The sequence below is a fragment of the Eschscholzia californica genome, unplaced genomic scaffold, assembly GCF_041429995.1.
Source record: "Eschscholzia californica isolate CP2 unplaced genomic scaffold, dmEscCali1.0.p SCAF_1, whole genome shotgun sequence".
Taxonomy (NCBI): domain Eukaryota; kingdom Viridiplantae; phylum Streptophyta; class Magnoliopsida; order Ranunculales; family Papaveraceae; genus Eschscholzia; species Eschscholzia californica.
In genome coordinates, this window is record NW_028238198.1 from 84,091,722 (window position 1) to 84,118,067 (window position 26,346).

General features: G+C 35.1%; 5 protein-coding genes across 6 annotated transcripts; 1 reads left to right on the forward strand and 4 right to left on the reverse strand.

The window, feature by feature from the left end:
• Window positions 1-459: 459 nt before the first annotated feature.
• LOC147570224 (F-box protein CPR1-like) lies at window positions 460-1,628 on the reverse strand. The gene is made up of 3 exons (XM_086664202.1): window positions 1,445-1,628; window positions 591-1,287; window positions 460-469 (listed from the first exon to the last, which is right to left on the reverse strand). The coding sequence occupies exons 1-3, from the start codon at window positions 1,626-1,628 to the stop codon at window positions 460-462; spliced, it is 891 nt and encodes a 296-aa protein (XP_086520328.1).
• A 623-nt stretch (window positions 1,629-2,251) lies between these two features.
• On the reverse strand, window positions 2,252-3,463 carry LOC147570225 (F-box protein CPR1-like). Its single transcript, XM_086664212.1, has one exon. The coding sequence runs from the start codon at window positions 3,461-3,463 to the stop codon at window positions 2,252-2,254; it is 1,212 nt and encodes a 403-aa protein (XP_086520338.1).
• An 834-nt stretch (window positions 3,464-4,297) lies between these two features.
• Window positions 4,298-12,696, reverse strand: LOC147570226 (uncharacterized). The gene is made up of 12 exons (XM_086656784.1): window positions 12,483-12,696; window positions 12,330-12,383; window positions 12,065-12,229; window positions 11,376-11,507; window positions 10,772-10,911; window positions 10,270-10,356; window positions 9,201-9,326; window positions 6,877-7,029; window positions 6,061-6,162; window positions 5,137-5,307; window positions 4,953-5,032; window positions 4,298-4,669 (listed from the first exon to the last, which is right to left on the reverse strand). Exons 1-12 carry the CDS (start codon window positions 12,493-12,495, stop codon window positions 4,600-4,602), a joined length of 1,293 nt encoding a protein of 430 aa, XP_086512910.1. The 5' UTR covers window positions 12,496-12,696; the 3' UTR covers window positions 4,298-4,599.
• A 5,191-nt stretch (window positions 12,697-17,887) lies between these two features.
• Window positions 17,888-20,262, forward strand: LOC147570227 (putative WRKY transcription factor 39). 2 transcript variants are annotated; one of them, XM_086656785.1, is made up of 4 exons: window positions 17,888-18,038; window positions 18,353-19,124; window positions 19,210-19,335; window positions 19,856-20,262. In XM_086656785.1, the coding sequence occupies exons 2-4, from the start codon at window positions 18,385-18,387 to the stop codon at window positions 19,983-19,985; spliced, it is 996 nt and encodes a 331-aa protein (XP_086512911.1). In that variant the 5' UTR covers window positions 17,888-18,038; window positions 18,353-18,384; the 3' UTR covers window positions 19,986-20,262. The 2 variants fall into 2 exon arrangements, with proteins under 2 accessions (XP_086512911.1, XP_086512912.1); XM_086656786.1 differs by lacking the exon at window positions 17,888-18,038 and having other exon boundaries at window positions 18,176-19,124.
• A 1,445-nt stretch (window positions 20,263-21,707) lies between these two features.
• Window positions 21,708-22,340, reverse strand: LOC147570228 (ethylene-responsive transcription factor ERF055-like). The gene has a single exon (XM_086664221.1). The coding sequence runs from the start codon at window positions 22,338-22,340 to the stop codon at window positions 21,708-21,710; it is 633 nt and encodes a 210-aa protein (XP_086520347.1).
• Window positions 22,341-26,346: the final 4,006 nt, after the last annotated feature.

A 26,346-nucleotide genomic window follows, 5' to 3' on the forward strand; every position in this document is an offset into this window, starting at 1 on the left:
GGCCAAAAATTTTCAGCGATAATTTGGTCGGCAGACGACCTTCGCTGGAGAAGACAGTGAGATAGAGAGAAGAGATGTGGGTGAGATGAAGTGGAGAAGATTAAAGGAGATGAAGTGGTTTTAATGTTTTAAAATTTTTTGGAATTAATTTTTTGTTTTAGTTCCAAATGGTACTTACGGAAAATGTTGAAAAAGATTTGACCATTAGGAACCAAATCGACATGCGGGACGCTTATTAGAGGTCAAACCGAAATTAACCCTTTAGAAAGCGGGTTGGAAAACTTAAGCGACAAATAAAATCAATTGTGAACAATCTTTAATCCGAAATCAAGTTTGAAATCGAACCTCTCATAAAAAAAAAAAAAGTTTGAAATCGAACAATACTTAAACTCAGCCCCTTTGACCTCACTATTTAAGAGAGAGAGAGAGAGAGAGAGACTAGAGAGAATGCCACCACCTTCATCCATAGCTGCCATTTCAAAGCTACATATAGGACGATAAAACTAATACGGGGAGATGGTTTGTTCAAGGTTTTGTATAAAACTTGGGGAGTTGATACTAGTGATTCTCTTCTAAATAGTAAACGTTGCCTCAAATATTTTCTAGAGTTGAGTGAAACTAAACTTTCCAAGCAAATCACAGCATCGTAATTTTTTGATGAAATATCCCATAGCTTACTATCTATGGTTGTTTTCCGCTTTGGGTCATATAGAACAAAATCCTTGCTATCTTTCTTTAGCAAAATGACACCGTTGTCGAAACACATTATCGGCCTCAAGAACTGAAAGGGTTTGGAGAGACTGTCTTTGGTAATTGCAAATAGTGTAGTCCAAGATTCGCCCACCCCATACTCTTTCATCATCCATACTTCACTAACCTGATCACTATTATTAAACACGCAAAGACAATCTCTCAAGACACAGATATGGCTAGAATATGTTGAAAATTTGGTATTCAGTTGCTCAGGTATAGGCACTTCCTTGAAAGTCTCATCCACCATATTAAAAGAAATTATAACCCTATAGGAACAGAGACGCCAAAAGGAGGGAATTTCCATCCAATGCAGAGCCCCGTTAACCAGCGTAGAAGCCCCGCCACGAGTGACTTTAGGAGGCGTCTTGTCAATGAATTTCCTCCACGAATTGGAGCCTAAAGTGTAGATCGTGACGTTCCAAAAAAAATTGGCCTCATCGTCTAACGAATTTTCAATCCTCACAAACTTATAATCATCAAGCTTACAATCATAACCGAATCCTACTGAGATGCTGAAAATACTTAATTCTCCATCTTCATGATTTGGAGAGGAAGGTATTATTTTATATTCACTTGTAGATGGGTTTACTAGTTGAATTGTACTTTTACGATTACTAGTAGAATAACAAATCAACCCGTTACAAGAACCCAAAATGGCACAACAATCAAATGCTGGAGTATAATCTGTTACGATCAAGAAGGATGAGACGTGACTTGTCTTGTTGAATAGCACGAGAGAGATGGCGTTTAACGAAATAAGAATCAGAGGGTAAAGAAAACCAATTTTTGCATACGAATCTCAATCGCAATAGAGATTTTGCAGGTACCTTCACTAAGATATTGTTTCTGATGATTTCGTCCGGGAGGATTGGCATTGAATGTGGTTGTCTCTTCATCTTCCTACTAGTATCAACAACTACCACCATATATGAGAGAGAGAGAGACGTTGAGTAGATTGATAGGAAAGAAAGTTAAACCACAAATATATAACTTTTCTTTAAGGAAGGCGGTGGTGGGGGAGTCCTAATAGGGCAGTTTCTATTTTTACCTCCACCAGATGAAACTTTAATCTTCATCAAAAAAAAAAAGATGAAACTTTAATCATACCAAGCTAAACCTAATTCCTCTCAATTTTATGTCTGCCCCTGAATAAGTGGATATGAAACTAGGTTTCCCACGTAACTACGCAAGTCAATACCATACCATATTCCTTTATGAGCTACTTTACGTTCGAAAGTTTTGTGTAAAACTTTACTTATGTAACTCTTACGTAGTTCTCAGAGGAATAAGAATTAATTTACCATGTAATATTGTGATCGATTTCACTTATGAATGCAATTGTTAATATTGTAATCGATTTCACTTATGAATGCAATTGTGGTTTTACTCAAAAAAAAAAAAAAAAACTAATAGAAGTACATTAATCTTTACACCCATATATTGCCTCAAATATTGAGTAGTAAATATTGCCTCTTATAGTAGTGATTCTCTTCTAGTACTAAATATTGCCTCTTATATAGTAGTGATTCTCTTCTTCTAAGTACTGAGTAGTAATATATTGCTTTAAATATTTACTAGAGTTGAGTGAGACTAAACTTTCCACGCAAGTCACAGTATCGTTTTTCAACAAAATATCGTAATCTGTTGATGAAATATCCCATAGCTTACTAATTGTAGTTGTTTTCTGTTTTGGTTCAAATAGAACAAAATCCTTAGTGTCTTTCTTTAGCAAAATGACACTGTTGTCGAAACACATTATTGGCCTCAAGAACTGAAAGGGTTTATCTTTGGTAATTGCGAATAGTTTAGTCCAAGACTCGCTCACCCCATACTCATTCATCATCCATACTTCACTAACTCGTTCATTATTATTAAATACGCAGAGACACTTTCTCAAGACACAGATATCGCTAAACACTGTTGAAAATTTGGTATTCAATTGCTCAGGTATCGGCACTTGCTTGAAAGTTTCATCAACCATATCAAAAGAAATTATAACACTATGGGAACAAGAGGAGTGCCGAAAGGAGGGATTTTCCATCCAATGCATAGCCCCGTTAACCAGCACAGCAGCCCGGCCACGAGTGACTATAGGAGGCGTCTTGTCAATGAATTTCCTCCACGAATTGGAGCCTAAAGTGTAGATCGTGATGTTCCAAAAAAAATTAGTGTCATCGTCCAACGAATTTTCAATCCTCACAAACTTATAATCATCAAGCTTACAATCATAACCGAATCCTTCTGAGATACTGGCAATACTTAATTCTCCATCTTCATGATTTGGAGACGAAGGTATTATTTTATATTCACTTGTAGATGGGTTTACTAGTTGAATTGTACTAGTAGTATGATTACTAGTAGAATAACAAATCAAACCGTTACAAGAACCCAAAATGGCATGACAATCCAATGCGGGTGGTAAAGAGGTAAATGGGTAATCAATGGGACAATGGTGTCTAACAGATAATAACGAGTCGTAACCCATGGAGTATAATCTGTTACGATCAAGAAGGATGAGGCGTGACTTGTCTTGTTGAATAGCACAAGAAAGATGAAGTTTAACGAAATAAGGATCAGATGGTAAAGAAAACCAACTTTTGCATACGAATCTCAATCGCAATAGAGATTTTGCACGTACCTTCACTAAGATATCGTTTATGATGATTTCGTCCGGGAGAAGGATTGGCATTGAATGTCGTTGTCTCTTCATCTTACTACTACTATCAACAACTACCACCATATGAGAGAGAGAGAAAGAGAGAGAGAGAGAGACTGAGTAGGTTAACAGGAAAGAAAGTTAAACCTTAAATATATAACGTTTCTTTAAGGAAGGCGGTGGGGGAGTCCTCCTAATAGGGCACGTCTCTATGCTAACTCTTTCATGCTCTAGAGTAACAAATATTAAAAAAAAAAAATTAACTGCCGTAAGCATAATAACACCCAAATTTATATCCTTAAATGAAGGGACCCCTAAACTAACTAAACTAGGGATTGAAGTCAAATCTTTTCTTTTCAACTACTTTTTTCATATTCAATCTCCAATGGACACTCAATCTCTAACACTTAGAGTGTCACAGATGACTTTTTGGAGTTTTTGTTTAAAAACCATCTCCAATGGGACACTTTGTTAGACACTCTATTATGAGTTGGACACATTTATTATAGGGTGTCTAGAGAGAGAAACTTTAAAATGAGAGTGTCTACTTGAGACTCTCTAAATGTTACTTTATAATTTCAACCAATAGAAAACTTTGCTTTTCAACTACTTTTTATCTATTGAATTGAAAAGGGACATGTGTATTAAGTAAGAGATTTTAGAGATCTCCATTGGAGACCAAACAAATGTAGAGTGTCTCTATATTGACACTAGGAAATAGAATCTTTATTTGACACTTGACAACTAGATTTTTAGAGTGTTTATTAGAGTGTCCCATTGGAGATGCTCTAACTGAGCTATCAATTGTTTGGACTTTGGAGACAACAAATGTTTGTTGATGGCAAAATAATTAACATTCTTATGGACATTAAATAATAAGAAAAGACATTCTCCAATCACACTTCAATAATATGTTCTTAACCATACATGGACGGTCTCACAGAAAATTGTAGCTCATACAATTTCTCATCAACATGACAAAAGAAAATATGAAGTACTCTGGAGTTGGTATCGTGTTAAATGACGAGGTAAGTATTAGAAATGCAAAAATGCAGTGTCATAAATTACTAATGTCACCAAAGTGAGTTAAAGGAAACTAACTATTTACACAACTGAAGTACTTTGAGCCACAAAAGAACTCCAAAAACAATCTCTACTTTTTTCACAGGGATAATGCGAGGAAGGAACCCCTAGAGTCCAAGAGTTGCACGAGTCTTAGCTTTTAATTCATCAAAATACATTTTTCTTGCAAGAGCATCCCTATCAAAAAAAATTGCAAAACCAAATCGGTCAGAGCATCAACACATGAAGCTAATAGCACCGATTTTGTCCTCAATTTACAAATAAAGCCATCAGATTTTGATATTGGGTGACCCACGTCGAGTTTGGGTCAGACAACAGCATGTGGTTGACTTAAACAGTAAATGTCATTTTTTCCTAGTTAGCAGAGTCTAACCCGTATAGTTCGGGTTGCTAGTCGGTTTGGAGACTCTGAAATACGGAAAATGGAAGTTATAACTTATAAGTGCAAAAAGTAACTTACAGATATTCCTCACGAAGCTCTTCGTTTTCAGGATCGAGACGCATACCCTTAGAGAATGCATCGACAGCTTGGTCGTACTCCTGCGGTGATAGAATAAATGCAGTAAATGAAATGAGGAAAAGTTTACTTTCACAGTGAGGAATTGGAGAGAGAGAGAGAGAGAGAGAGAGAGAGAGAGATGTACTTTCAGTATAGTGTATGCGACACCAGCCCGATAGTATGCCTTGGGCCAGTCAGGCCTCATAAATATGCATTTTTTGGCATCGCCTAAAGCACGGTCTCCTTCTTTCTTACGGGCCCAACACAGACTTCTATTAGATAGTAGAGTAGCATCACCTGAATCGATTTCCATAGCCTATATTCCATTACAAAAGCAATCAATATATTAGAGGGGGACACAACTCGATGTGGAGCCTTTTATCCTATACGAATAGCATATAATCTAGGCTAATTATTTATTAATTTAAAGGTTTTTCATAAAGTTTTGAGCAAATAACATCAGCATGGCGAGAAGGGTCGGTTGCCAATTACTACCACTAAAAGGAGAAGGAAACATAGACTTGGACCACTGGACGCAGGTGGAAAGTGCTAAATATAATATTTGTACACACAAGGCTTGTAAAGGAATAGCTGTATACTAAACTAAATGGGAAAGTGTACTTGAGTTTTACTGATCTTGGGCTCGAAGCTCAGTTTGAATTTTAAATGATGCTGTATGACCAAGTGTCTTCACCACAAGGCGAAACGAAATATTTCATACATACAATTATATGGCTTCTGACTTCAACTAGTTTATCCAACAAACTAACAAGAACTCGACAACTCGAAGATCACTTCCTATGGTAAGAGGATAGTAGAAGATCATACAAAAATAATGCTCCTAAGGGGTAAGTCTCTGGTGAAATGAGCAGTACACAGAATGACGAAAATCTAGTGGGCACGAATCCACATGAAGATTACAGGATCCAGGTACTTAATAACAGTGAAGGAACAAAAAAATCATACAACCTCCCATGCAACACTAGCATCAATCCTAATGAAGATAAATTTGGCAAATTAAGTAAGCAAAATTCTTAAGTCATAAGAATTCATGATTAAAGAAAAATACCTCTGTATACCAATATATTGCCAAAAGATAATCTTTTTCCTGAAATGCAGCTTTACCTTTTGCTTTTGCTTCATGAAATTTTTCCTTTTCTACAAGCATTCTCTGTATAGAAACATTAAAGGTTTTCAAATTGCCGGAGAATTCATATCAGTAACATAAATACGAACTACGACGAAATACCACTTTTCTCGCATAAAGGTGATGTATGAATTCTTGAAATTTCGGCGGTTAATGTAAAATAGAATACGTTCCAACTGAGACCATGAACCTCCTTTTCTCAGAGGCACTGTTTCTAATGTAGCACGAGGACATCTACCACATAGCAGACTGCCAGGCTGAGAGTTCTTCTTTAGATGAGACCGCGTCTTCAAATTCCAGGTCTGGTTGTTATTTTCAATTCCTTGTTTAACGAACCCTTCGTAGAGTAAGTAGCTTAAAATCCAAATATATCCCAAGTTACAAAGTTGTCAAGACGTAATTAATCTCTTAGACCGCACTTAGGTTCGTTTACACTAAAATAAAGCCTAGAAGCCAACTGTTAGCTAATATTAAGCGTTTATTCACCATGAATTATATTCACAAAATAAGCTACGGACCACACTCATTTGAATCCATTGCAGAGGCAATTTATGGACAATTTCACCCAAGGAAATGAACTTGATCCAGCAAAAAGTTTGACATGTGAAACGAAAATTAAAGCTTCATTTCTAAAGAAACAGACAGATAGCTTCCATTTCTGTTCGCATGCTTTTCAAGTTTTCATCCCTCGATCCATAACATTCTGAATCTCTGCTAAATAAATATACGAGCATATACCTTCTCTTTAGCTTCCTCAGACTGCACATGACTGATTATGCCACCAATACTCCACTCCACGCATGTTGGAACGGGAGAAGTCACAGGGAGAAGTATTGAAACATCACAATGACTACCATTAATAGCTGCAATTTCTACTGGCTTCAGCCCATACTGTGATAAAGAAGTTGAAATTCATAAGCCAAAAAAAGAAGATAAAGCACTCAAAATGTTTTAAAGCAACTTCGGTGTCCGTCCGTTTTCAATCTGGATGACATGCAGAGAAAGCTGTATTATTAGAGACGTAGTTAGAAGCCTTTCTACACACGTCTTTTTTTAGGGGGTCTACATCCATTATGTGGCATAGGGGTTACGTCCCGTACAAAACTTAAGAGTATACCACTTCTACGAATGGCTCGTAATGCTGCATCTCTTCCGAGACCAGGACCTTTTAATTTTTATCATGACTTCTGCTCGTTGCATACCCTGATCTACTACTGTACGAATAGCATTTCCTGCCGCGGTTTGAGCAGCAAACGGTGTCCCTCTTCAAGACTCACTCGTGATTAGTTAATGATCCTAATGATTGGATCTATATGCTTATTCCGAGAGAAAATATTCAAATGATTATTCATCGAATGACTATTCATCTATTGTATTTGCATTCAAATAGGGGGGCAGGAAGGCTCTATGGAAAAATGGTGGTTCAATTCGATCTTGTTTAACGAGGAATTAAATCGCGTGAAAGTAGGATACTCCAAATTCGGGGGTCAAAGAGTTTCATAAAACGTTCTTGGTGGAAAAAAATGTGAGTGAAAGACCCCACTGAATCGAATTTGGTCCATGAATCTAAGAAATAGTGAGAATTCTTGATCCCTCTCAATATCTCTCTCAATTCGAAGATCCAGGATTTGAATTGATGTCGTTTCATTGATTCCTGTTTCATTGATTCCTCCTAAAGATTTCATTTCAATTGGAATTTGGTTATTCACGATGTACGATGATCCCTGTTAAGCATCCATGGCTGAATGGCAAATGCAAACACATTTGAGGAGGCTTATATGAAGGTACAGGTATTAATAACTTTTAGTTCTTCAACTAGCAAGCACCAATTACGCAGTGAAACTAATATGCAGCTCAACTAGAACAGTCTAGGACAAAAAATAAAACTCAGAAATTTTCAAACAAAAGCTGAACATAATAGATATCATATAAGGAGTTAGTACGAGTTCATACTCAATTTGGGGAATGCTGCAGGGTCACTTAAACAAAGCTTCTGAGGTCACTTAACTATTGTTTTCCAGACTTCTGCAAATGCTTTTAGAGTCAGCTTTGGCAACGCTTTGGATTCATTTCCGATGACATTACTGGGCTGAATTTCGAAGATTCTTTTGGTTTTACGTTTGAAGATGTTTTTGGGATGACTTTTGGTAAGAATATCTCCAGAATTTCTACAAAAAGCTCTTGGGATCACTTCAGTGACACTATTTAGTTGCGTTTGGCGGTGATTTATGGGTGACTTTTGTTAACGCTAATAAACTGGCTTTTTGGACGTTTTTGAGGTGGTTTTTTGCCATGCTGTTAAGGTGACTTTCGGAGACGCTTTTGGGTTGACTTTGGCGGCATTGATGGTGTCACTTGTGGCAATTCTTTTTGGATCACTTCCTTTGACACTTTTGGTGTCACTTTGGCAACACTTTTGGGGCCACTTTTAGCTATGCTTTGAGTATGACTTTTAGAGATACATTTAGAGCCACTTAGGGGGATACCGTATGGGTGTATATGTACGAAGAAATGAAACTCGTAAATTTTCAAACAAAAGAAAACATAATAAAATTTATATACATATATGTATATATCATATATGTATATTATGCTATATAAATACATATACTTATTTAATCATTTATCTATTGACTGATTCGACGGCCTAACGTATTATACATGGCGTATATTGTATACATCTATATAATGGTCCTGTCTTTCTTTCCCCCGCTCAGTCACCTAGTTCCAAGACATCCACCGATCACACCTATGGCCTCTGAGAACGTAAATCAAACTACCAAAGTGATATTTCGTGTGGATGGTCTACATTATAAGAGGATTCCCTGTTCCCACCTAAATCCCCTAAATCATAGACATCTAGGCCCACGAGTCATACTTAAGTTAAGCACTGCATGATACCTTACCAATATAAGTTTCAACTATCAAATGGGCAACTTAAATGTTACAATGGAAGACATCATGACAAACAACATAAGGTAGTAAAATGAAAGAAAAAGCAGGTTAGCGACCAGAACAGATTTCGGAAGCTGATAGAGAAAAGAGACAGCAAATAACCTCACCTTATTGGTTAAATCTGGATTAGCACCAGCTTGAACCAAACACTTTATAATTTCCGTTAACCCATCACTCGCTGCAACTGTAAGAGGTGTCACTCCAAATGATCCAGCATCCAAGTCAGCACCTGCCTGTTTAGATGGAAAGGAGTACATATTATATCGCATATGAAGTAGGAAGCAAAATCATGACAGCTACATAAATCAATTTGATTATAAGTTTACAACAATAATCAGTTAATACATTTAGAGTTCTGGTTTCTTAAGGTTTTCGTCTCTGTTTATTACGTTGCAGGTTCAGTTCACACTTATGTGTATGACTAATTTAAAGTATAGCTGCTTCAGGCAAAACTACTCGAGAATAACATTCTCTTTTTCTTAAACATCTTCTTCTCTTTTACTTGTGACCTTGTAAAAGAAAACCGGGACAATCTCAATCTTTAATATCTATACTGGTAAACTATATAGTATGACCGTTTATTAGTGAATGAATGAATGTGGAGATAATAAATACAGTTTATTCTCGAGCTAAGTAAAACGAACACCTTACCAAGATAAGCTTAGTGCCACAATGTGGACACGACAACACAAATAAAGTGATTGAGAGGCCATTGCTTATTATGCTACTCTACTGCTTCAGAGTCCAGATGGAAGTGACTAAAAGGTTTATATGGGCAAGATACAATTCTCAATCTATCTTTGAATATTTTACAAAACATAGTCACTATTTTTCAACCACCAAATGTACAATGAACTTTTGAGTCCGAGCTATTTTCCAGGTATTTCTAAAGGAGTGAGAGAATATCCTAACTATTCTTAAAGCCAGACATTACACATTTCCACCGAGACCTCACAAGATGCAATTTCCTCACAGTGACACAACATGTGGAAGCAGAATACACCTCCTGTCTTCACTCACTCTCACTCATCTATCTCTGAAATACATACCAAGAAACTGAATGAGAAAGAACAAATCTTGTAAACTAGCTGAAAATTTCATAATACTATCCAGAAAAAACATATACAAGTGAAACTACCTAAGAAGATGAAAGAGGGGGTTAAGGAACATTTGTACCTGAATCAAAAGCTTCACGCATTCCAACGAATTTGCGACAACAGCTGCCACCAGTGGAGTAAAGATGTGATGAAACAATAAATTTGGCTGCAGTTTAAAAGAAAAAATTGGTGAGTGTCCCGTAGTTGGAAGCCCAAAATGTGCAAAAAGAAAACTTACATTGCACTAGCAAAAAAAGTTAGTTTCGCTAGTTAAGAGTTAACATCATGTGCCCATTATTTGCTCCAAGAATAGAAGTAACAAACATAAGAAACACCAGATTAATGTAACTGGGAACTTTATCCTCCTTGTGTACTGCGTTCTAGATCTCACGTCCTGAATATCGGGTATCATAGGCATCTCTCTTACTTTAAATTTTGCGTACCACAATTATTATCTTCAGCTTCCCAGAGTTAAAAAAGCATTTGATTAGTCATAAGGCCTAAGCACGCTAGACAGCTATAAAGCCATCACATGTACGGTCAGCAAGACATGTAATTTAGTCGAGGGAAACCCAACTTACATTGGCATGGTGATCAAGCAACAGTTTAACTGTATCAGGTTTTCCATGCGCAGCAGCAAATTGCAGGGGAGTGCCAGAATCATTTAAAGCATCTACCCGAACACCTCTTGAAAGTAACAAGCTGGCTATATCTTTATATCCTGCATGTAGAAGATCATGTTAAACTGCACAATCACTCAACCAAAATTATAGAAGAGGTTAATCATATTATAGATTATATATATATATATATACATATATATATATATATATATATATATCATGAAAAATGGGTAAACACCGTGGAAAGCCATGAGACTAAAAAGCAAAATGGTGTATTACGTAAAATGCTCATGAATCATGATCAATTAGAAGATGTCTACAAAAGATCTGCTTTAAGATAGATATCAAGCTAGAAAAGCAATACGCAGGAACAAGAAACAGCCATGGAATTCATAACAAATGATCAAGAGAATACCAACAATTTCTTGCTCTATTTTGTGACTCGGCCCAATATATCACATATATGTTAAGCAATTGACCATATTTTAAGCATTCAGGTATTCATTTTTAATTAAACACAGTATATGTTGTACACAAGGGTTGTCCAGAAAATATGGGTTACCTTTTTCTGCAGCATAATGCAGAGGAGTGATATTTAAATCATTTGATGTATCGGGATTTGCACCCTTTTCAATCAGATACTCAACAGTGCTCAAATTCCCTCCTAAAGCTGCATGAGCCAGGGGAGTCAAACCTGTAAAAACATATCGCCTCATTATATAAACTTGAGAAGAGAAAGTAAAAAGTGTAATGAATCACACACGTGCTTAAGAAAACTACACGAAACTCCGATTCCCTAAGGGAGATTTTTAGGGTTACTCCATCTATGATGGCCTTATGGGGTCACACAAGTCTTCCCTTATGGTCTAAAACTATGGAATATTGACCATTTATTCGAGTCTTCCAATTGACGAATAGGTTAATAGGATTCTGGAATTACATCTAGTACCATCAACTATGTTAAATAAATAGAACAAGTATGACCAAATCGGAAGAAAAGGTAAGTCTGGATGAAGCCATTACCTTTCCTAACCCAATCCATAAAATTTCTTAAACCCTAGAACTGGAGAAAGAGAAACATTATCCACATTTAATCATCGATCATCATAGATCTTAGACTTATACAGTGTTTAATGACATAATTCATTCAACATTATAAAATGAACTTCCTTAAACCCTAAACCAATTCGAAAAGAAAAAAAGATCTTGGAATTACTATCTAGATTTAAGAACTAAACAAGATCAATATACCTTTTCTATCTTTCACATCAACATCAAGTTTCAACTCATCAACTAAATACTTGCAAACATTTAACTTTCCTTCAGCAGCACTTAAATGAAGAGCTCCTCTACCAAGAAGATCAGTAGTTATACTAACAACAGTTCTTCTTCCATCATCAAACTTCTCAGCCAAACCTTTAAAAAAAAAAAAAAAAAAAAAAAAAATCATCATAAAATAAAAGTAAGAACACCAAAAAATCTTCAAAAGAATCACTATGTTAAATCTGAAACTTACGCTTCAATTGGTTAAGTTCCCCTGTGAAAGCAGCATTAAGAAATTGATTTCTTGCTGCAAACAAAAATGATAACCAAAAACGATTAGGGTTTCAAAGACGAAATGATCAAAGTAACTGGAAAACTTTTAGGGTTTGAAATAAGAAATACGTACTCAGAGGATCCATTCTATTCTTTTGTTTTTCTTCGAGCGTTACTGAAGATTTTCTTTGAGGGGCTTTTAAAAGCCCTAGTTTTTTAAAACGCGCGCCAAATAATGAGACGGTTACGGAGTCGCGCGTTAAAAGGGGGAACGTGATTTGTTGGTGTTTATGGCGGCCCAAATTGGTGCACAAAATTACATTTTCTTTTATTCTTTTTTATTTTTTGTGGAACAGGCCTTATAGCTCAACTACACTACATGAGTTTTTGGAGTTTATGTCAATACCTTAGAACCACTTGAGCTACCAACGGTTGACGTGCACAAAATTACATGAGAATTACTTATCGAGAAAAAATGTTAGTTATTTTCGACAAAAAAATCATTTTTATTTTTTTTCATGAGATTTTGTTGAATTGCAATTTTTTTTTTTTTCGAATTGTCAGTTACATAACTGATATACAAAATTAATTTCTACCTGGAATCAAATAAAACAATAGAGTTAGATATTGTAATTAGTAAGAATCTTATTTATGACATAGTTCTGAATCATTTGTTGTGTTTATAACAATGTAATATAGCTTACCAATTTTATAATGACTTTGCTCGATAGAGATAATATCTTTTGATGTGATTTCGTTCACGCATATACACGTACCAAGTACTCCTTTACTTATTTGTCAAAATGTTGTAGCAGCTTCTTTAATGTTCTTATCTTGACTCTCTTTCAAGTATCTCGCCGTAATTATTACAACATTAAGATTTTGTCCAAGGCTGGTGGATACTGATAGATAATATTGTGCGTGGCATTGCTCCTAAGGTTCACCATAGAGCATTGTTAAGTTGGTTCTCTTTAAAGGATTATTTCTCAAATAGCCCCCAACTTTGTGACCGGCCTCCTGCCTAGCCTCCTACTTTATCAACAATATTCAGATGGTCCCCTTTTTCAGTTACCGTTATACAGGGGTGGCCCTGGGCCAAAGCGAACAAAGCGTCGTTTCGGGCCACCAGCTTTTAGGGGCCACCAAGACATTAATTTCTTTAAGAAATATATAAGAAGTCCAACTATCTAAGAAAATTATAAAGGCCCCATTTAACAAATGTTAAGTAAAAAGGGCCACCAAATTTGATGATCTTTAAATGAATGGTGGGCCTAACAGTTTGCTTGACTTGTGAAACAAAAATATTTTTTAAATATCTAAATCATGAAATCCCAATATCGTTTCCTTTCTTCAAGCCAAAGTGCCAAACCAGACTGTTTATTCATTTCTAGAAACAAAGTCTATGGTTTTTTGTTGTAAGTTGCTCAATTTCAGAAGTACAAAGAAATATTTTGTCGCTGTTTGAGTTAAAAAATTTAAACTCCCAAGATGATGGTGATTTGAGAGATTTATGTAGTCGCCTTGAAACCTTTTTCAAGCATAATTAGGGATATGACATAGACGGACTAGACTTATTTTCTAAACTGAAAGTGTTAAAGCGTCTTTTACCAAATGAGATCAAAAGACCAATTGAAGTGCTATATGAGTCAATTGAAGTGTTGAAGCGTCTTTTGATTAAGTCTTATATTCGATCTACTATGTCGTAAGAAAGGTTAAATGTCTTTTGATTTCGTCTTATTTTCTAAATGAGTCAATTGAAGTGTTGAAGTGTCTTTTAATTCTTATATTCGATCTACTATGTCGAAAGAAAGGTTAAACGGGTTAGCTATATTATCTTGAGGAGGATATGGTTGATAGTCTTGATTATTCGACAATTATTAGTGACTTTGCATCGAAAAATTTAAGAAGAACAAAATTTCAGTGATTGTAATTGTCAAAAAAGTTAAAGTTTTATAAAGATTTAAGAGAATAATTACTCCTTCGAAATTTTCTAAAGCACAATAGGTTATATGATATAGATGGACTTGACTTGTCCTAAGAACTGAAAGTAACTTGTAACGAGAAAAATAAAAAATCGACTAAAGTGTCAAATTTTTTGATAGATATAGAAGGATTCTACCCAAAATGCATTCCTCACAAGTTTTTGTTAACTATCATGTTACTATTGCATCTGGAGAAAAAATTTCTCTAAGTCGAATTTGATTAAATCTTATGTTCGATCTACTATGCCACAAGAAAGTTTAATAATTTGGATATTTTGTTGATTTAAAAAGAACTTACTGAAAATTTTGATTTCAACAATCATTAGTTTTTTTGAACAAAAAAAAATCTAAAAAGAACAACATTCAAGTGATTGTGATTATTAGTACCATTTTGTTGTATATATAAAATAATATTTACGAATTTATACAGTTTCAACAATAAGCACGACTTTAGATTTGCATATAGTATAGGGCCACATTTTCTGCGCTCGCTTCGGGCCACCAAAAACTCAGGACCGACCCTGCCGTTATAACACCGTTAACTAGTCACACCTCTCTCTCATCCAACTCATCGCATCTCTCTGCCACCTTACTTTCTCGTCACCTCATCGTCTTCACCGGCGAAGGTCGTCGGCAGACGACCTTCAAACATAATAAAAAATATATATATTTGTTTATCTCTCCTCTCTCTCTCTCTCTTTAAATTTTTTTTTAATCTCTCTCTAAAAACTCCGGCGAAGGAAAACCCCTTCGCCGGAGGGTCTGTTCGTGATGAAGGTTTGTTCACCTCCGGCGAAGGGGTTTCCCTTCGCCTGAGTTTTTAGAGAGAGGAGAAGAGATTGAAAAAAAAAATTAGAGAGATAGGAGATATAAACAATTTGTTTTATGTTTGAAGGTTGCCGACCGAAAAATTGACCGAGCGGCGACGTTCGCCGGTGAAGACGATGAGGTGGCGAGAAGGTGAGGTGGCAGAGAGAGGCGATGACTTAAATGAGAGAGAGGTGATGACTAGTTATAACGGTAGCTGAAAAAGGAGGTCATCTGGATATTTTTGATAAAGTAGGGGGCTAGGCAGGAAGCCGATCACAAAGTTGGGAGCTAGTTAGGAAATAACCCCTCTTTAAACCATCTCGAGGAATTTGGTTCAACGTGTTGCGACCATACAAATCATGTTATCTACAAAAGATATCGCGAAGGCAACAAAATCAAATACAGAAGGATTCTTAAGGATTGTATACGTAAGAAATGAAATCCTCGTACATAAAAAGCCATAAAAATTTCTCGTTAGGAAACTAATAATAAATTATTCAAAATTTGTGAGGGAACGTATCATCATATTTTCGCTGGTTGAGTTAGCCGCTAACAAAACAATGATTGTTGAATTAAGCGAAACATTAAAGGATTATTTCTCATGTTACCCCCTAATTTATGACCAGTTTCTTGCCTAGTCCTCTAATTTATCAAAAATACCCAGATAACCTCATTTTTCCATCCATGGACAGTTAATTCTTTTGTTAATTTTCCATAAGTACCCCCTTTTAGTCAATTCTCTTTCTCTCACTAAATCTTTGTCTCTCTCGTCATCTCTTCATTAAATAGGATATTAATCATTGACAATCTATGTTAAATATGGTAAAGATCCTAAAAGTAATCAAGTGGTTTGTTAATGATTTGAAATATGGTATCTATATTGAATATGCTATAAATATAAGAAATTAAAGATGATATTCTTTTGATTTCATAAAAAAAAAACATGATATTCTTTCTTCCTGAAAGTAATAACATTGATAAAAGATCCTAAAACTCTCTCTTACTTCCTTGGTCTCTTTTTATTTCCCCTAAAATCTTCAAAACCTTTTATTGGAAAAATAAAATTAAAGAATTACCAAGAAACAAAAAAGGTGACAGTTTGACTTACTAAAAATTGATATAATTCAGTAAGTTAGAAGTTTTTCCAAAACAAAAACAAGTAATAACGGGAGAACATATATGGTTTAGTTAGATTGGCAGTATGATCTTCAAAATGTTCTTAACTCCCGATACATATGAAAATGGATATCAATATTTTTATAAAATTTTAATTACACTTTTAATTTAGAAATATAAAACATTAAAATGTAAACTTTGTTATCATAGTAAAATTTTAGTAATTATACATATTTGTTTGCGAGATAATAAAATAGTTGTCCAACAAGATTAACTTAAAACTTTATAACTTTTTGGAATAAATAAAAATAAAAAATTAGGTGAGTTCTAATGGAATGGTGGCCTTTGTCCCAACCAGCACTCACTATTGGGTCGGTCCAGACTGCCCCATTGGGCTCAAAATTTAGCCCAAATGGGAATCAGGATATTACCCGGGGGTTTGCCTCATAATTCCTATGGGTCAGTGTGTAATGAGTCCGCCCTAAAACGGGTCAGGTTCAGGCTAGTCCGATAAGAAACACTTTGCGCATCATCGATCCCCAGGTTCACAATATACCATTTTAGGTGGTTTTCTACTTAAACAGTCCGGAGGAATTTGGTTCCATGTGTGTTGCCTTTAAAAGATATCAACAAAATCAAATAACTAACGTTGCTTAAGAGCGCAAGGTGTCATTCAAAATCCCAGTAATAAATTATTGAAAGTTTGTCAGTAAACGTGTCATCAGACCTTCTTTGTTTGAGTTAGCCGTTGACAAAACAACAATTGTTGAATTAAGTTAAACATTAAATGGTGAAGATCTTAATATATTTTGTGCTTTACAGAAAAGGAAAATGACGACCTCTATTTTTTTGTCGCAAGAAAAATGAACTCTTTATAAGGCCATTTATCAAAAAAAAACTCTATATAAGGCCACAGAGGTAGTACCACAGACACAACCATGGCACCCTTCTCTATTTCACTTTCTAGCCTAGTCTTGTGTTCATCTTAGTTAATCTTTACCTAGTTTCCCTTTTTCATGTATTCCTCCCATTCCTTTGTCAAAGTTTGAGGATTCAAAGAAACCCCACAAAGGCCAAGTTGTCTTTTGAGTGTGGAACGCAAAGGTTGGACATCGAAGTACAAAACTTCGTATAGGTATGCGTATTTATCTTATTAGATTTCATAGAAATAAATATAAAAAAACAAATTTAAGTAGTGTTTTTGCAAGACAAATACGAAATCTAATTTACGGTTGGAGTTGACTAGAATCAAAATTAAAAATGTCTATATTTGTTTGTTTATTTTGATTAGACTTGCGATTTTGGGTTCACAAATGTCTATCTCTCTCCGTCTCATTGATCTCTATTATCTTCTGTATCGGTCATCTATTGAGGGTCTCGTCTGTAATTTCATCAATGATTTCACATTTGTTGAATCATTGATAAGATTTTGCCTTGGAATGAAACCCACCGTGAGGATTTCAAAAATAGTGGCTAAGGTTTCAGTTGCCCCCGATTTAGGGGCTAAAATAGAAGTAATCCTTTAATGTTAGTTTTAGCTCCTCTCTGTGGGGCAGATTATTGATATGGTCCTTCCACTCGTCCCTCTTCCCTCTCTTCCAACTATGTAAAAGATTGGATTTTGGTTTTTATTCCTTTTAGTCTGTAAATTGTGTATAATCTCCAATTCTTTGCTAGAGAGAGAGAGAGAGAGAGAAGTTTTCTCTTTCTCACTCAATCTCTTACATTGTCATGGAAGAAGAGTCTAGGGTTTCACTACTACCTTTTAATCAAACAAAAAGGTGTGTGTCTCTGTTTTTTAGTTCTGTTTTTAATTTTCTTCACTTATATTACTGTAGTTTAATCAGATTATGTTGGCTTCTTCCTCTTTAAATTTTCGAACAAGCTCAAAGCTTAACCTTTTCTGTCTGTTTACTTTGTCTGTTTTCCCTCATCTAAAGATTAAAAAAGAAACAGATGTTGAATATGAAAATTGTAAAAACTTTGACCAATTTGATCTGGGTTTTTGCTCTTCTAAAATGGGTATTTGATGAAATTTGATTTTAAGATTGATTTATTAGAATGTGTTTGATGTTTTTGGAATGTGGGTTTTTAGGGTTTTGGAGGAAGTAATATTTGAAGGAAATAATGGAGGAGATTGAGAAAGCTAATAAAGAAGCTATAGAGAGCTCTCATGGAGTTCTTTCTCTACTATCTAAACCCTTGGATCAAATTGAACATACAAAATTAAGTTTGGAAACAGGACAAGCAGTGAAGAAGTTCAAGAGGGTAATTTCTGGTCTCAATACTAGATTGGGTCATGCTAGATTTAGAAAAAAGAATCAATCTCAACCCAATTTACAACAAAATGTGTTCTTAGATAACCCTAATTCCATAACTTCAGCTAAACCTCTCAACTTCATCATCCCAAATGTCACAACTTTAGAACTGGGTTCATCAACTAAAAATCCCTTCAAACCCACTCAAAATGTAGTTGGTGAAAACCCAATTTCAGAAATGAGTCATCTTTCTAAGAATCCTCTCCAAAATTCCCAACTAATACCTCCTCTAACAATAACCCAATATCAGTTCTTGCTAGAACAAGAACAACAGCGATCTCAGATTCAGCATATAAACAATACCAATGGTCGGACAAATCTCAATTTTGATAACCCTAACGATAAACCCACGAGATCTTCAATTTCATCATTGAGCATTAATGGAAATGTTCCTAATTTGAATGAAAAACCCTTTCATTTGACCGAGGAAACGCAGTCATCGAATCAAAATTCAATGCAAAACCTTAAGGAGGGGGAGTGCCCTTGTAAGGTAGAAGATGGAATTGTGAAATGCGGAAGTAGTGTGAGAGGCCATTGCTCAAAGAAAAGGTTAGATTTTCTTTATCTCACTTGACATTTTGATGATCTTTAATTGATAACCATGATAACTTTTTTTTATGTATGTTTGTTGTAGGAAATTGAGAGTGAAAAGATCAATCAAGGTGCCTGCTATTAGTGACAAGATTGCAGATATTCCTAGTGATGAGTATTCATGGAGAAAGTATGGTCAGAAACCAATCAAAGGATCGCCCCACCCTCGGTATATATTCGTGTTCTTTCTTATTCATCTTCTACTTGTGGGTTAAGATTAGTTATTACATTTAGATTTTTTTTTTAAGTCGAGATTGTACAATATTACTATTATGCTTCGCCTCCATCTTCGGGAAAGTTGATTCGGTTTAGTGGCGCGTAAATGATCCAAAAGACTTCGTTGAGAAAAAAATTGAACTGACTGAAGTAGCTAGTTATACATCATCTATCTAGAAAGGAAAGGGGAAACCCTTCATTTGTAATTTAATGATTTATTGTGGACAGAACGTTCATACTTTTGACCTCTTGCCCTTGTCTTGCCATAAATATCTCTATCCTTCAAATTCAAAATTTTGTATTTGGTTAAGTTTTGGCTTCGGCAATAGGCCTTTCAACGGATAGACGAGGATTCGAAATTGTTGGTCAGCAGATAAAGATTTGGACACTATTTTAATGTTATTGCTCGAATTTTAAGTTTGATTATGGCAAGGATGAAGTTAAGTGAGAAATACTAGTTTTAACTTATGCAGGGCATACTATAAATGCAGCAGCACGAGAGGTTGCCCGGCAAGGAAGCAAGTAGATAGATGTTTGGAAGATCCTTCGATGCTTATCGTCACTTATGAAGACGAACACAACCACTCCAGGTTACTACCTTAATCTCCAAACATATGATACACATAGAGGCGAATAATGGTTCAAAGGTTAAATTACAGATAGAGTTCGATCCTGGAGGCCAAAACGGAGAATTTTACAGAGAAGAAGGCCGGAACTTCAAAGATACTTTCAAAATGTTATTTTTGGTATAGAATCTAAATCGATCTTTTTTTTTCAGTTGGGTTTCAGTTCATTAGTTTTCTTATTATCAAACTAGTTTTGTATTCTGAACAAGAATTTCATTTCATGGTTTAAATGTGAAAGTTCCGACCAATATCAATGTAGTTGTGTAGTGATATGATTTTGTGATAATTTGTTCACTTGTGTTAAATTTGTGGTCATCCAACTCAAAACCAATCGGCAATGAGTGGATAGGACTTAGACATTATATTATTGGTTACTAGATCACCTTTCTCCCGTGGGGGACTATTCTCACAGCTTGTATGAAGTGTTCGGTGAAACTGATCTTTGAATTTCTTTTAAGAAACCAAACATCTCGATTTGGTGGGGTTGAGGTTTGTGTTGTGCACCGTCTTGGCCATTGGTGCCCGCCCCAAAAGGTTTTACAGATACTGTGCAAGATTTTGCATGACCCCAAACCCTCCCACATCCTCATTATGAAACGGATCGTGCTGGGATGACCATTTTTGGGTCGTATCGGGCTTGTACGCCCGTTGGGCAACTCTAGGTTGGTTTGGATGAGTTGATTAGTAGCAAAACTCGCCAATTCTGTCAGAGTTCAAGAAGATATTCCAAGTTCTCAAATACTATCTTATCTTTTGCAGACTATTGAAACTCAGAGCGAAAAATTGATAACATGTATGTTCCTCCATTTTCGTCTCTGAGCCCATTTATGTTAATAGTACAAGCTACGAGGTTGTACGTCAGTACGTGTTACTTCGCTTTAAAATGGTTAATTGTGACCTTTCTCAATGGTTGCCCGTTTAGACATTGCGTATAAAATCTCCCAAAATGGGAATACATTAGTTGTGAGATAAAAATTAGGTTTATGTTTACTTTCGTCATGGTTATTTTAATTAAGACGGATATTCTTTGTGCTCTAACAAATCATAAAGATTTTTTTTTTTTTTGATGACAAATGTTTCTTCTATTTCTTGATCAGGACATTAAATTTTTATTTGTTGAAGGAAAAAAAAAAAAACTTATGATTTCCCCTTTACCAATTTTTGTTTCCCACCAATAATTAGAGACATAATGTTCATTTCTAATAGGGTTCTTCCAACATGTGCTCCAAAGGCATGTAATAAGGTCATAATTCTTGACAATGGTGACAAAAGCCGAAATTAAACATTACCTTCACAGACTTATTCCTTTTATGAGGAGCCGAACTTAACTTGATAATACTACCAAAAAATGTTATTCATAATGTGATTGGGCGTTAAGATGTTATTAAATTACGCAAACAAGATAGAACATAGTTGTAATAACGTATCACAAGGATTCGTAAGCTAATTCATAAATTATCTCTTTAACTGGTGGGAATATAGTACGGGTGTACTAGCTTCATTTTAATACCAAAAAAATTAAAAAAAAAATGCATCAGTGAATAGCGAAATGTGTAGAAATCAATTTCCTTTTAAATAAAAGTTTGTTATTTCACGATAACGAATACATTATTTGAAGTATTTGAAAATATATTAGCTATTGTAGCACAATTGCACAAATCATCTGAATAGCACCAGCCAGTTACAAAAAAAAAAGATATTAATTCAAATACAGTTCATCGCAACCATCAGAATCAACATCAGGGGGAGGGAGATTAAGATCAAAGGGCAATGGTTCTTTCTTCTTCTCCTCGCCCACTTTCTCTTTCATCTTCTCCTCATTCATTTCCACTTTCATCTTCTTCAAGGCTTCTTTGACTTCTTCATACTTATACCCTGAAAACCCAAATGGAGAGAATGGAGTCCTACTAGTAGAAGAGAGAAATTTCCTTTTACCATGACCTCTTTGAGAGTCAAGAGGTGGTGATCTCCCTTGATCACTCAATAGAGGGAGCTTTCCAACAGGTGCTTTTAGAAGGTTCTGGGAACTGCTCTCAGAATTGTCCCTTTCAATACACTTTTTCCCATCATTGAAATTAATTCTAGCACTTGGTCCCATGAGGGGTATAGCTTCTTCATCATAAGCTCTTGCAGCTTCTTCTGCAGTATCATACGTTCCAACATACTGTCTCTTTTTAGTGAATGGATTCCAAATTTTAGCAGTGTATTTTCCCCATGTGCGCTTCGTTACGCCTATGAAGGAGATTTTCTTATCAGTACCACTACTCCCACCTGTACCTACATCGACGCCACCAGCACTACCAGCACTCATATTCTTCTCTTCAATTGCCATAAGCTTTTTCAAGCTAGAGGTAATTAAGATGAAGAAAAAATAGGAGCACAAAAGAGATATTTATAGGAGATGGTATAGGATGGTTTTGATGTTTTTGGTATGTTGTTGCATTTATCTCATTATATATATCTTAGGATCCTGAGAGTTGTTTATGGTACATTTGCATAAACAAAAACCCTAGAGTTATTATTGCATATTGCATAAACAAAAACCATTAAATGTAATAATATAGGTATATTTGTTGTAAATCCTTTAGATTTTTTGGCATTAACTCAATTAAGGGTTAAACAATATACCATTTTAAAATATTACTAGTTGATTTGATCATTAGCTTTGTTAATTTTGATAAGGGTTCTTAAAGGCAAATATTTGACCCATCATTCTTTCTACTTTAACAACATAAATGTTGTATTTTTCTATCATGTAGTTAAAGTTATAAAATAATATTATAATTGGGTAACAATAAAAAAAAAATTTATTGTTTTATTTTTGTTGAAATCCAATAAGATTAGTTAAACTTACAGAAAATGATTTATGACTTACCATGTGTATTTTGTAGCATATACGAGTTAGAATAACCTAAATTATGAACATAATGTACGTCGAATATAACTGTATTCTTCTAACACGTGTGATGTGTCCTAAAACATATGTGGATGATAATGTGTGGGGCCTTCAAATGCTATCAAATAATATTCTCGAGTAAGATCTAATTAAGCGAACAAATTCAAACACGAAGTTTATCATTACACAATCCAACATAGTTTATGACAAGTTATCTGAACTAGTATATGATTACGTTGTATAACTTTTGCCTTTCCGTACAGCTAGCAATATTAAGCAATCTACCTTCTAACATCGTTTTAGCGCCACAAAATCTGAAAAAAAAAATAAAAAGCAACATCTCAAACAAAATCCCTATTTTTGTTAGTTTTGAAAATATGTCATAAAGTTAAGTAAAATTTGTTTCTACAATGTTAGCAATATCTTCGGTTTCCCTTCTAGCATCAATTTGGTTCCACAATATTTTTAGAAGTATAAATAGTGAAATCTGAAACAAAATCTTATAGCTCTCATAACTTGTTGTATAATATTGCATATATTTTGTTTTCTAGATTGTTATTTTGTCTTCTTTAACAACCATTTAATGCCACAAAATCTTAAAGCGCATAATAAAGAACGTAATTCGAAAATTAGATATTATAAACTTGTTGTTTCAATGGAACGGATACATTGTTATTTCGAATGATATTATTTACTCGAATGAGGTGCATCACAACCATTACAATTAAACATCAAGGGGAAGGAGATTAAGATCAAACGGCAATGACTTTTTCTTATTCTCTTTCATTTTCTCATCGTTCATTTTCACCTTCATCTTCTTCACTGCTTCTTTGACTTCTTCATACTTATACCCTGAAAACTCATATCGAGAGAATGGAATCCTATCAGGAGAAAAGAGAAATTTCCATTTATCATGACCTTCTTGAGAAACAAGAGGTGATGATCTCCCTTGCTCACTCACTAGAGGCAGGGGTGGAACTAGGGGGTGGTCGGGGAGGGCAGTGGTCGGGGAGGGCAGTGGCCCTCCCTGGAATTTGACTTCTAATAGTAATTTTGACTCCCACAGAATTTTTATGTGTGATCTCTTCTTTTAGATTTTATCTTTGCCCTCCCTCATACTATTTTCTGGTTCCGCCTCTAGAGGGAACTTTCCAATAGGTGCCTTTTAGAAGGTTTTGGTAACCTGTATCAGAACTATCCCATTCAGTACATTTTTGTACATCATTGAAGTTAGTCCTAGTCTTTGGTCCTCTGAGAGCTATTGCTTCTTTATCATAAGCTCTTGCTGCTTCTTCCGCCGTACCAAATGATCCAATATATCTTCGTTTCTTCGCTAATCTGTCCCGGATCGTGGTGATGTATTTTCCACCTGGGCCCATTACTACACCTCTAAAGCGAACTTTCTTATCACCACTACCATCGCCACCACTACTCAAATTCTTCTCTTGAAATGCCATTAGAGTTTTCAAGCTAGAGAAAATTGAGATGAAGAAAAAAGGAAGACCACAAAAGGTATTTATAGGAGTTGGTCTCGAATCGTTTTGATTTCCTTGGTATTTTATTGTATATGCTCTATGATACGGTATGTTATTTCATTAGTTCTATAATATGTATTTTAGGCATCCAGGGGTGGCCCTGGGCCAAAGCGAACAAAGCGTCGCTTCGGGCCACCGGCTTTTAGGGGCCACCAAAGACATTAATTTCTTCAAGAAATATATAAGAAGCCTAACTCTCTAAGAAAATTATAAGGGCCCCATTTAACAAATGTTAAGTAAAAAGGGCCACCAAATTTGATAATCTTTAAATGAATGGTGGGCCCAACAGTTTGTTTGACATGAAAAAAAAAGTTTTTTGAAATTTGAATATCCAAATCATGAAATCCTAATATCCTTTTCTTTCTTCAAGCCAAAGTGCCAAACCGAACCTGAGAACACCCTATTCTTCTCCACTACGGGATGAGAGATCCATTGTCATCTACTCATCTCACCTAGTCACCTACCCTTCTTGGATTCTTCAAAGTCATTGACTTATTGCCTTATTTAAGATAGAACAAATCTTATTTTCTACTATTTATTTACTTTTTCTCTCTCCTTCCTATTATATATAAACTAGGTATAACCCGTGCCTCAGGCACGACTGAACCTTTTTTATGTTTTATTTAGTCTGTAAGTGTGTAGGCTAGTGTATCTCAGTGGTACTCGTTTGTTGCATTTGTTCATTTCTAAACTATTTCACTAAAAAAAAAATCCAATACAAACTCCTTAATAGTTTAACAAACGGGAAAATACAAATATTAAAAAAATTACAAGTTTAACAACGAATTCTTCAAACTCCTTTGGACTGATGTTGGAGCTGACTACGATGGTTGTCTAATTTGAGCAAAGAAAAATCCTTGAGATTAATAACGTACATGTGGGAAAGGGAAAAAAATGAAGAACCTAAGTTATTAATGGAAAACACAAAAAGATTGCAGCAACGACAGAAAGTGTCTTACACGATTACTTAGAGTCCCACCAAGTGTTCGAGTGCACTTCAAAATGGATTAGCATTAATCAGCGTTCTTCATTGGTACAAATACATCATAAAATTGTTGCTTAGTTTTTGTTGTCAGAGTTCCTTTCTCGTAACGGCTGGACTAATCCCAATATGTTGCAAGAAATGTTGGAAAACACCTATTGTCTAAGACATAACTGTTGATAAAAAGCTTGAAAGTTGGATCATATACCCGCTAATGCGAGATCATTTAGCAAGGGACTACAAGCACCACATGAATATCAATACAAAATTTATGGAACCACTTATAGGGAAATTTTATTAACCTTGCATATGTTCTCCAAATCTACATAAATAAACTGAAAAATATCAAACTCATTATTTGCAAACTCCTACAGAGCCTCTGCAAATGAAGAAAAAGTGTAATAGTTTCAGAAAATTAACACCTATTAAGATAAATTTACACCAACAGGTACATGCTATGAATGGAAGGTGAAGGAACAAAAAACAAATGCAAATTGTGGTGAAAATTGCTGGATTAAATTCATACACTAGTGAATATGTTATGTTTATTGCAACTCAAAGAATATGGTCATAATTGAAGAAAATGAAGTTGTTGTGCCCGATTCTGAAAGCCAACCCGACGGCTGGCTTTTGTACAAAATAATTTCAAAAAAATACTCATCGAAAAATACCTGATGCTTTACACTTAAAGAGTTCTTTTAGTCTGTCAACTACATACAATTGGAACACTTCATCAAAATATTCTATGTAACCAACCTTGTTCATCTATAGCCAACTTAGTAGCATATGGGTTGCGGAGATCCTGCAAATGTTCTATAGCCAACTTAGTAGAATATGATTGTGGAGATAACTTGAAAATGTTAGATACATATAACATTATAAAGATTTCATATTAAAAGTATACAGATAGTGTCAATATCTCGTA